Here is an 11754-nt window from a genome sequence, read left to right as displayed (position 1 = left end):
TTATTTTATTGATTTTTATTTTGGGCTGTGTCGGGTCTTTGTTGCTGCGTGCAGGCTTTCTCTAGTTTTGGTGAGAAGGGGCTACTCTTCGTTGTGGTGTGCGGGCTTCTCATTGCGGTGTCTTCTCTTGTGGAGCACAGGCTCTAGGAGCACAGGCTTCGGTGGTTGTGGCACATGGACTCAGCAGTTGTGGCTCGCGGGCTCTAGAGCACAAGCTCAGTAGTTGTGGCGCACAGGCTTAGTTGCTCCGCGACATGTGGGATCTTCCTGGACCAGGGTTTGAACCCGTGTCCCCTGCATTGGCAGGAGGATTCTTAGCCACTGCGCCACTAGGGAAGCCCTGAGTTCTAATTTTTTAAAGCCAAAATGAATTCTGCACGTGAGCCACCGCCAGTGGCATTAAGAAAATCACAACTGCTTTAGGAAGTAGTCTGTTAGTTCCTCAAAATGTTAAATGTGGAGTTACTATATGACTTGGCAATTCCACTCCGGGGTATATACCCAAGAGAATTGAAAACATCTGTCCACATAAAAAACGTATACACAGATGTTCATAGCATCATTATTCAGAATAGTCAAAAAGCGGAACACCCATCTGTTCTTCAACTGATGAATGGATAAACAAAATGTGGTGTATATATATATATATATATATATATATATATATATAAAAATATATATATATATAAAATGGAATATTATTCAGGCATAAAAAGGAACAAAGTACTGACATATGCTAGATTATGGTTGAACCTTGAAAATATGTTGAGTGAAAGAAGCCAGTCACAAAAGACCACATATTGTATGATTCCATTTATATGTGTAAATGTCCCGCACAGGCAAATCTATAGAGACAGAAAGTAGATCAGTGGTTGCTTGATGTGGGGGAAGGGTGGAGGCATGGAGGCAGGTAGTGGCATCCACTGGGGACAGGGTTTCTTTGGGGCATGCTGAAAATGTTCTAAAATTAGACTGTGCATATGCTAAAACCCACTGAATTGTATACTTTAAAAGGGTGAATTTTGTGGTAGGTAAATTATATCTCAATAAAGTTAATAAAAAAGAGATGATTTAAACAAAATCTAAGAGAAAAAAGCAAACCCGATTGCTTTCATATGTGAATTACATAAAGTTTAACAAAATCTTTTTGATTTGGACAAAGTTTAAAAAAAAAAAAGAAGCAGGGACTTCCCTGCCGGTCCAGTGGTTAAGGCTCCGTGCTTCTACTGCAGGGGACGCGGGTTTGATCACAGATCTGGGAACTAAGGTTCCACATGCCTTATGGCCCAAAAAGAACAAGAAGCAAACTGCTCTTTTTTGGATGCTCTTTAAGGGGTGCCCACATAGTCCCCCTCCTTATTGTGCCCCCCCCCAGCTATTCCGGACTCCTGGCCTGAGGGAAAATTTGCTCCCTGAGCCCTCTACCCTTTAGAGTTCTCCTGTCACCCCTGGTCCCCCTCACCACCCCCCTTGGTCAGGCTCCTCTAGCTGCATAGGATGCCCACCTGCCTGTCCTCACAGGCTCCCACCTCCTGGGAGCCCATGTTCACAACTCTCTCACTCCTCCCAGATTCCTTCCTGCTTGATGCTGGCTGTTTCCTGCTAGCTGCTTAGAGGAGAAAGCATTTTGGAAAAGTGGATCACAGAAGGATCAACATCCAGTTTGCTGTCTATTTTTTTAACCATCTGGAAGAGATCTGTTAAGGACCCTTGTTACCATGCCCCCTTAGGGCCTGATACGACAGGGGAAGGATGCTCTGGTGCAGTTGACATACTAGCCGTGTGGTTGCGTTGGGCAGGTACGCCTTTCTGAGCCTTTGACATGGACAGCCTGTTCCCTCCCAGCAGCTGGGGTTGGCGTCTACTGAACAACAACCACTACCGTAGAGAGGGTACCCTATATGCTGAGCTCTGCAGGTAGTAAGTCACTTAATTCTCACAATCAGCTTCTAAGGTGGTGTTAGCATCATCCTCATTGGACAGGTGAGAAGTGGAGGCACACAAAAGTTCAGTAACTTGTCCAGGGTCACCCAGTTAATAAATGGAAGGTGTGGACTCCAACCCAAATGAGCTGGCTTGAGTCCATGTTCTTAATCACTTTGCCCTACTGTCCCTGATAGACTAGCACTAAGTTTATTAATAACAGTGAGAGGAAAAAGAGGCTGCTGTTCACCGAACACCGTTGTGCATCTCACTTGGGTCTCCCAGCCACCCCAGAAGGAGGCTCGGTGACATGAGTCCCATGTCTGGAGTTACACACGGAGTGTCAGAGTTTGTATTCAAATCCAGACCAGTGCAAGTCCTCTCTCTTTCTTCCACCTTGTCGTGACTTTGGCCCAAGCTTAGGGTTTACTGACCATCAGGGTTAACTTCACACCTGCTTCCAAAGGCTCCACTTGTGGCCAGGACCTGGGAGGACTAGGACAACCCCTCACCAACACACACACACATGGACACACAGGGCTCTTCTACAACTTATCCTGTTCTCTGTCCTTCCTGGGAACTTCTAAGGCTGCCCCTCCCTTTCTCCTTTTCTGTGATTTAGAAAAAAAAAAGAGAGACAGCCTGTGATTCAGGGAAAATGAACTGCTTACAGGGGTTTTTTAAAAAATAAATTTTATTTATTTATTTATTTATTTTTGGCTGCGTGGGGTCTATCATTGCTGCACGTGGGCTTTCTCTAGTCGCAGCGAGCGGGGGCTACTCTTTGTTGCTGTGCACAGGCTTCTCACCGCGGTGGCCTCTCCTGCTGTGGAGCATGGGCTCTAGGTGCGCAGTCTTCAGTAGTTGTGGCGCGCGGGCTCTAGAGCGCAGGCTCAGTAGTTGTGGCGCACGGGCGTAGTTGCTCCGTGGCATGTGGGATCTTCTCGGACCAGGGCTCGAACCCGTGTCCCCTACACTGGCAGGCAGATTCTTAACCACTGCTCCACCAGGGAAGCCCCAGGTTATTATTATTTTTTAAAATTAATTAATTAGTTTATTTTTGGCTGCCTTGGGTCTTCCTTGCTGTGCATGGGCTTTCTCTAGTTGTGGCGAGCAGGGGCTACTCTTTGTTGTGGTGCACGGGCTTCTCATTGCGGTGCCTTCTCTTGTTGTGGAGCACGGGCTACATCTAGGCACACGGGCTTCAGTAGTTGCAACACGCCACCTCAGTAGTTGTGACGCACAGGCTTAGTTACCCGGCAGCATGTGGGATCTTCCCGGACCGGGGATCGAACCCGTGTTCCCTGCATTGGCAGGCGGATTCTTAACCACTGTGCCACCAGGGAAGTCTCTCCAGGTTATATTTTAAACTACGTATTATTCAAACACCTTTGAGGCCATGTGTCTACCTCCATTTCTTCTCTATAATGAATTACGGCACCAGAAATCACATGTAGCATTTTCCAAAGTGACTTCATGTGCCTTTCTCGTCTAACTCTTCTAATAGCCTCCAAATAAGTGACCTTGTTGGTGAAAGTTTATGAGTTTGCTGCCTTGCATCATTTCTGGTATCAGGCCCCCTATTTCTCTGGGGGACCCTTTCCCCACTCTCCATGCATTGTGTTTCAGTTGGGTCCGACACTGCCTTTCCAGGTGTGGTCACGTGACCTTACTGGCCAGTCAGAGAAGCCCATTCCCCTAACTCCTATGATTGGTTCAGCATTGGGCACATAATCCAAGCTGAACCAATGAAACTCAATCCCTTTGGGCTATTAGAGGTTCTGCTATGTTTGATGAACTAGTAGCCCATAAACCTGGAACTTCTAGAGACCATCTTTCCATTACAGGGAGAAAGACTGACAGAGAACGATATCAATATAGAAGAAAGCGGAGCTGAATGATGAAGACGCCTCTGAATCCCTGGATCTACTCATGCCTGAAGTCACCATGACATAATCCCACACTTCTCAATTTCATGACCTGATAAATTTCCCTTTTGGTTTAAGCCCCTTTCGGTTGTGTGTTTGTCACTTGCACTTGAAAGGGTTATGTCTCATTCAAGGTTGTCATCTCCACTGGAAGGTGAAGAAACTGAGGACTGGGAAGTTACTTGCCCAAGGTCCTTAGATGTTGAGTAACAGAGCTGGGACTAGAACCCAGGTCTCTAAGGCCAGCTGTCACTCCTGCTGTTCTGCAAGCAAAGAACAGGTGTCCTGGTTATTGCTGGTCAGTGCTGGCTCCAGGAGAAACATGTGCCATCGGTCAGGACGGATGCTCCAGTGGGAGGGTCAGCCAAGGCCCTGGGAAAATGCTTCACCGAGCCCTAGAGAACCATTACCAATTGTCCCTTGAAGCTGCGCATACCCAGAGTGACCTGGCCCTGGGGCTTGCCCGATCAAGAGACAATTACAGAGCACAGAGACTGCCCTTTTTCAGGAAGGTGACGCCCACAGCTCCTTCCCTCACCCCCACCACAGGTGCAGCTCTGAGCCAGGATAGAGAGGACCAGTGCCAAGGTCCTTGGCTTGGGGTGAGGGGTGCCACGAGGGGAGGCTGAGCTGTGGCCAGGGTTGGCCCCAGGAAATGTGGAGCTAAGCCAGTGCTTCCCAGTCTTCAGCCACACCAAGACCACCTTTAAGAATTCTGCCAGGGCTTCCCTGGTGGCGCAGTGGTTGGGAGTCCGCCTGCCGATGCAGGGGACGCGGGTTCGTGCCCCGGTCCGGGAAGATCCCACATGCCGCGGAGCGGCTGGGCCCGTGAGCCATGGCCGCTGAGCCTGCGCGTCTGGAGCCTGTGCTCCGCAGCGGGAGAGGCCGCCGCGGTGAGAGGCCCGCATACCGAAAAAAAAAAAAAAAAAAAGAATTCTGCCATAGGGACCTCCCTGGTGGTCCAGTGTTTAAGAATCCGCCTTCCAATGCAAGGTACGTGGGTTCGATCCCTGGTCAGGGAACTAAGATCCCACATGCCACGGGGCAACTAAGCCCACGCGCCACAACTGTTGAGCTTGGGCACCTCAACAAGAGAGCCCACACACTCTGGAGCCTGAGTGCCACAACTAGAGAGCCTGCCTGCGGCAGCTAAGACCCGACACAGCCAAATAAATAAATAAATAAATATTTAAAAAGAATTCTTTCATAACCAAGTGTCACCTTTACTTCGTATTTTCCTATTTCAATAAATGCAAGCACACTTTGGAGATATTTCAGGTTCAGTTCCAGACCATTGTAATAAAGCAAATACTGCAACGAAGGGTGTCATGCAAAAAACTTTTTTCCCAGTGCATATAAAAGTTATGTTACACTATACTGTAGTCTATTAAGTGTGCAGCAGCATTATGTCTAAGAAAAACAATGTACATACCTTAATTAAAATTATTTTATTGCTTAAAAAAATGCTAACCATCATCTGACAATGCAGGGTTGCCACAATCCTTCAATTTGTAAAAAACGTAATATCTGCAAAACACAATAAAGCGAAGCACAGTAAAATGAGATATACCTGTACCTTTAATCACTTTCATGAATTGAAAACTGGTGTCGCTTGTCAAAAATATTGACCCCAAAGATAAACACGATGAACACAAAATGATGTTGTTAAACTTTAACTCAAGATAGTTGCCCTAGACTGCCGACCTGGAGTCTGGCTGTTAGTTAGAAAGGCGTTAAAGAGAGGCCAGCACCAAGACCTTGCCGCTGAAGCACAGTCACTGCGGTGCGGTGACCAGGTAAAGCTATCTCTCCTGTGGCCAGCGGTACTCCTGTTCATCTCAACCCTTGGAAAACACCGAGGTAGGCAAATTGTAAACCCTGGACAAACGCTCACGAGCCATAGAAGGGTATATTTCGAGCGCCGTTTCTGCCCGAAGCTCTGGAAGAGCAGTCACTCCAAGTAAGCAAGAACTGTAACCCAGACAGGAAACTGGAACAAGCAATAAAGACAAGCCCACTGAGGGATCAAGCCTCGGTTAAATCATTCATTCATTCAACATTTATTGAGCGCCTACGGTGTGCCAGGCACCGTGCTAGGAGCAGAAATACAGAGATGCATAAGATACAGTCCATGCCCTGAAAGGTTCACAGTCTAGAAGGGGAGACAAACATGTAAACAACTAAAATACAGTATACGTGCCATAACCGAAGCATTTACAAAGAGGAGAGGTAGCCTGGAGGGGGAGGGGCATGGGGGTGGTCTTCCTGGAGGAGGGGGCCTTTGAGGGGGATTGTGAGAGACGAATAGGTGTTTGCCAGGCAGACAAGGCAGGAGGAGCAGGGTAAAGGCATTCCATTCTGAAGAAACAGCATGAGCAAAGGCACAGAGGCATGAACTGAATGTTTTGAGGGGGGAGCTCTATTCTGGCGGTATTGCTGAAGTTGGTTCCAGAGGCTGTGGCTGGAGAGGAAGGCAGAGGCAGGATGATGAGGAGAAACTGAGAGCAGGAGACATCTCGGAGGCGCCCCAGAGGAGAGCAGAGCCCGAGGGAAGGAAGGCTTCCACCCAGGAAGAGAAGGCTCCTGGCTGACCCAAGTTAAGCCTGCTTGAGGACCATCGGAGTCCTCACTGCAGCCCCAAAGGGACTGGACCCAAGACCAGAGGAGGAGCTGAACTGAGGGAGGGCTGAACAGAGGGGAAGGGCCCAGGCTTGGGGTCCTGGAGCTCTCCGCTCCCGGACTTCTGATTTCTGCTCTCTGCTGCGCAGATCCCCTGCTCCCACCATGATGGGGCCAGGGGCCAAATGACAAATGACCTGGGAATGTCTTTGGCCAACTGTCAGCCCCCTTCCTCTCGGTCTCAGGGTCTCATCGCCTTGTCCCTCCTCTCCCCCCCCGAACCTGGGTCGGGGAGTGGTGCCGGCTTGACGGGTTGACGGAGGTGGTGGTGGAAGCAGTGAGAGGGAAGGTGTGATGTGGGCCATGATGGGTGGCTTCCCCACCACGGGGGGGCGGGGGCTGGGCTGGGCTGCGGTGGGGTCACTTGCTCTTGTATAGGTCCTTCAGCTGGCGGAGCTTCTCCAGGAGCTGGGCCCGGGAGTAGCCATTGTCTCCCGTGGGACCTGGGCCTGGCCCCAGAGCCTCCTGCAGCACCAGGCAGTGTGTCCTCAGAAAGGGGTTATAGGAGCGCTCCTCTCCCAGGGTGGATGGGCACTGTGGGGGGAGAGGCACCCGGGTTTGGTGGGGAGAATCTGGAAAATAGACCCAGCAAGGGAAGACCCCCCCGCACCGCCCCATCCCAGGGTCCAGTAGTTCTCACTGGAAGGCCCTTGGGCCAAATATGTCAGAGCTCTGGAGAGGGCCCTGCAGGGCCCGCAGGGATGAGACCTCTCTCAGGAGTGCCCTCGGCCCCTCCTGGACCCCAAGCCCCGCACCGTGCTCCTGCGTTCCATCCGCTGCCTCTGCACCCACTGCATCTTCCTCTCCCGGGCCAGGTTCTCGGGCTCCAGCACGCCTGCAAAGCCCAGGTTCTCCTCCGCGTACTCGTGGCCTAGGGATGGCCGTGGGGGCCAAGACACAGGGCAGAGTGAGATGGGTGGTACGGTCAGAAAAAGTCCTCCCCACCCACAGGCCTATGGGTACCTGACGACTGGGGAGGAGGGGCAATGCTTCCAGAAAAGCCCCGACCACTTGGAGCTGTTTCTCTAAATGTGGGCACAAGTCAGCCACGAGTGAAGAGGCAGAAGCAAGCAGTTCAGGGGGAAAACCACCAGACCTGGAGCCAGAAGACCTGCATTCTAGCCCATCTGGCTCTGCCCAGCTGTGCGACCTCAGTCAAGTCATGGCACTTCTCTGAGCCACAATGTTCTCCTTTGGCAAGTGGGGAAAATAATAATGCCAATATAAAATTATGTGCTCCTGGTGCCTGGAACAGGGCCTGGTACACGTTAGGTGCTCAAGAAAGTATCTGTCGAATGAATGAATGGATGCATATATGTTCTGAGGATTAACTGAGATATGAGTAAATGTGTTTTAGAAACTATGGATATGCAGTGCACACATGTACGTACGTATGGATGCATGGATATTCCATGTACACGCTTATGGATGATGGACGTGCAGTGTGTGGATGATGGATGCAGGCAATGATCCATGCAGGGTGGATTTAAGGCCCCTCTTTGCTCGTTAGGCAAAGGCAATTTTCTGTTCTAGGCTTTGGCTATGAAAAATCAGCCTTCTCCCAGGGATGCTCTGGGGCCTACAGGGCTCCCAAGAGACTGTGGGCTGGTTGCCAGGGAAGCAGAGGCCTTACACAGCCAGTTCTGCAAACAGAAGGGAGCTCTGCCCCCACTGCTAGAATTGGCTCCCAGGAGCCACCAGAGGTGGAGCTGTATCCCCTCTGGGCCAGGAGCTGAGTTGGCTGGGACTCTGGGGGTGTGAGGGGCTAGGAGGAGAGGGAGGGGCACCTCACCAGGCCACAGCAGAGTGTCATCCCCCAGCCCCAGCACGGTGTCCAGTGAGCTCAGCATGGTCTCTGCGGTGCCCTCAAAGGTCCGTCCTGGTAGGGTCAGAAGGTATGTGTAAGGTACAAGAACCACACAGCACGGTAAGGTACATGAAAAGGGTGGGGACCAGCTTGTACAGCTGGGGCTGGCCACCAGCCCTCAGCCGTGCCCCTGCCATGCCCACTTCCCTGGTATCTACTCCTTCCCTCCCTCTGGGAGCTGGGCCCAAATAGTCATCCGCAACCGAGCCCATTTGAAGGCCTCCATTGCACATATTGACATGTGGATAGAGGGGGCTGCAGAACCTTCAGGCTGAGTTCTATGGCTCCAAGCCCACTTGCTATAGGGTTGCTCTTTTCCACAGAGCACTTCTTTCTTTGCCTGTGCCGTCTTCGGGACTCCATGCACCCTGGGACCTGTGACCCTCCCCCTACAGGATCACCCTCTCACTCAGGGGTTCTCAAGTTTTTGTAACTACTCTTGCCAGTCACTGTATCAGAGAACCAGGCTCCACCCAGTGGAAACAAACGCCCTTCGAGGTCTCTACTCAGTTACAGGCATCGTCTCATTCTGTCCATCGCCCGCGGGAAGTCGTGAGGATATAAAAGAAAAATCGAGGTAACAAAGGTGGGAGTAACTGCCGAGGCAACATGTGTACTGAAACCAATGTTTTCATGCATTGTGTGGAGCTGTGGCTGTCCTTGGGCCCCTGCCCTGGCCTCTCTCCCTCCCTCTTGTCCCCCCTCCTCCCTCTTCCCTTTTGGGGGACTCACCGCAGCCAGAGAGGAAGAGCAGGTCCCCTGAGAAGAGGCAGGAGGGACCCTTATAGGGCTCCCCATCCAGCAGGTAGACCAGATGGCCTTGTGTGTGGCCAGGGGTGGCCAGAGCCTGGATCTGAAGCCGTCCCACACTAACCACATCTTGATGACACAGGGGACTGAGAAGCGAGGGAATAGTGGAGAGAAGGCTCTAGAGCTTGTGCCATGCTGATCCTCCCTCTCCCGCCCTGCCCAGGCCCGAGGGAATGGGTGATGTACAGGAGGGGGGCTTCCCCACCAGAGAGAGAAGGCACCCCCCAGTCCCCTGGACTTCAGATCCAAGCCCTCCTGCTTCCTCTTTTGGGGACTATGGCTGGATCAGTTGGGGGATGGGCGATGGCAGTCTTCAGATGGGCCGTGATCTACTCTCTTAAGGGCCCGGAAGGGCATCAGCAAAGATCCACCTGCTGATACCCCTGAAACATGTGACTGAAGGATGCGGGGTGAGGGGAGGGGCCCACAAGGGCCATCCCATCTCTGGGTCAGGGACTTACTGGGTGAGGTAGGGGATGCCGTCCTGAGGGCTCCCATACACCCGACAGTCCTGGTGCCGCCGGCTGAGGTCACGGTTCCCTCCACTGTGGTCCCTGTAGGATGGCGCAGACAGGCAGGGCCTTTAAGGGGCAACTGTACTGGGCCTCCTGCCTCCTTCATTCCCAAGCATCTCCAGGCCTCTGAGCCCTGGGACTCCTGGCTTCTGGACCGAACCAAGCCGTCCACACCTCTTCTGGCCTTAGTTCAAGCTGTCCCCCTGCCCAGAATGTTGTCCCAACAACTTCCCACCCCACCTTCATCACCAGCTAAGGCCAACTGATCTTCTGGACTCTCAGCTCCAGGACTCTCAGCCTCTAATTCTTCCGAGTGGATCCGATCACACCCTCCCTGGTGTCCCTGCCCCCGTACCCTGTGCCAACTGTCACAGCTGTTATTTTTTGTCATCGTCGTACACTTTCATACAGGGCTGTCTCCCCTATTGGACTATAAACTCCTTGATGGAAGAGATCACAAGGTTTGCCCATGCCCGGCACACGTGCCCACACGGATGGAAGGTAACTGCCTGCCCTGCCTTCCTCTGGCGCTTCAGAAGCCTGATAAGTAGGGCAGTGGGAGACCAGCCCCTCCCCCTCCCTCTCTGCTGGTGCCCCAGTGACTTCATGAGGATAGTGTCCACCCATCCTGACTTCTTGACTCCCGGCCCAGCCTGTTCTCACCGGACCCAGTCCTGGCAAGCCCAGCCGGGGCAGGGGCCGGCCAGGGAAGATGATCTGCACCCAGACCTCCCACCTCAGCCCCTTACCAGTGCTTGTGGGTGCAGAGAATGGCAACCAAGTTAACGCCCTCCTTTTCAATGGAAGCCTAGGGGAGAGGGGGGGCAGTGAGATTGAGGAGCAGGATGCAGAGGGAAACAGGGGCGTGGGTGCTGGGTGGAGAGGGGAGGAGAGGAGAGGCGAGCAGGGAGAGATGAGGGAGAGGGAGGTGACGAAGCCAGAGAACGAGAAGCGGGTGGGCAAGAGAGGGCCGGGTAAAGGCGGGCAGCTGAGCCCCAGCCTGGGCACAGGCGCGAGGAAGACGCGTGGAGGGGGTAGACACACGCACACACAGATAAATAAGTGACAAGAGGGAATGATAAAGAGGCCCAGACACGACAGACAGAGGTGAGGAGAGAAGAGCGAGGGTCAGAAAGGGGGCCACAGGGAGTGAGAGGCAGAAGAAAACTCCCTAGACCCGCAGTCCTGGGTCCGCACCACTTGCCCTCTGGCTCTGATTCCCCCACTGCTGCCCTCCCCCTTTCCCCCGGCCAGGCCCTGACCCTGACCCCCTCCCCATGGTGTGTTTGTGGGGGTCTTTTGTGCGCATGTGTGTCAGGCTCTGTGTGTGAGTGCACACGGAGGGGGGCACATCCCATTGGCAGAGGGCAGGGTCAGCCTCTCTCTAGCAAGGAGAAGCTGCCGGTCCTCAAGGTGACCCCCAGGTACCCCTGACCCCATCCTCCCCTCACCTGTACGGCCTGAGGGTCTGAAGGGTCCACAGCCACAGCCAGCCGGGCCTGGGTGTCGATGATGAGGTAGCTGTAGTTGTCTGAGAGGACGGGGATGGGAAGCACCTTCACTCCTGGTGAACAAAGATGGGCTGTGGGCGGGGTGATGGGGCGGGGAGCCCAGCAGTCGGGGGTATGAGATGGGGAGTAGGCTGGGAGGGTGGCCACGGCTTGGGGCGATGCTGGCCCGGCGTGGCCAGAGCTCACCATTGAAGAGGCGGGGCTGGGTTCTGGAGTGGCCTTTGGGGTAGCGATTCCGAGCCCTGCGCAGCTGCTGGCGGTAGAAGAGGTACCCGAGCCAGGTGCGGGTGTACAGGCTGTACCTGCAGGACGGGACGTCTGTGCTCAGCCCTGCCCGCCCCTCGAGCCCAGACCCTCCGAGAAGCCCAGGTCCCACGTCTCCGCTCCCCCAGTCACCCTCTGAATCAATGCAACTCCACCATCGCTTATCATGTGCTGACTGTTTGCCCTGATCAGTACTCAGGACAAGATGGAGAAGGAGACAGAAACACCCCCAAGCTCACCAGGCGAGATGTGAGCTG

The 11754-nt window shown here is 53.1% G+C and overlaps 1 protein-coding gene across 2 annotated transcripts in view; it reads right to left on the bottom strand.

Annotated features, from left to right (window-relative positions):
* Nucleotides 1-5887: 5887 nt before the first annotated feature.
* The window catches only part of PNKD (PNKD metallo-beta-lactamase domain containing), a 53192-nt gene continuing 47325 nt past the window's right edge, over nucleotides 5888-11754 (bottom strand). For both annotated transcript variants that reach the window (XM_067026855.1, XM_059052139.2), the window contains 8 exons: nucleotides 11420-11535; nucleotides 11174-11286; nucleotides 10472-10530; nucleotides 9669-9761; nucleotides 9130-9293; nucleotides 8323-8409; nucleotides 7286-7401; nucleotides 5888-7064 (listed from right to left, as the gene is read on the bottom strand). In XM_067026855.1, the coding sequence (XP_066882956.1) occupies nucleotides 6891-7064; nucleotides 7286-7401; nucleotides 8323-8409; nucleotides 9130-9293; nucleotides 9669-9761; nucleotides 10472-10530; nucleotides 11174-11286; nucleotides 11420-11535 (922 nt within the window). In that variant the 3' untranslated portion in view covers nucleotides 5888-6890. The remainder of the gene's footprint in view (nucleotides 7065-7285; nucleotides 7402-8322; nucleotides 8410-9129; nucleotides 9294-9668; nucleotides 9762-10471; nucleotides 10531-11173; nucleotides 11287-11419; nucleotides 11536-11754) is intronic.

Source organism: Kogia breviceps, chromosome 2 (assembly GCF_026419965.1).
Source record: "Kogia breviceps isolate mKogBre1 chromosome 2, mKogBre1 haplotype 1, whole genome shotgun sequence".
NCBI lineage: Eukaryota > Metazoa > Chordata > Mammalia > Artiodactyla > Physeteridae > Kogia > Kogia breviceps.
Note: the sequence above shows the minus strand (reverse complement) of the source record. Positions and strands in the feature narration are given on the sequence as shown.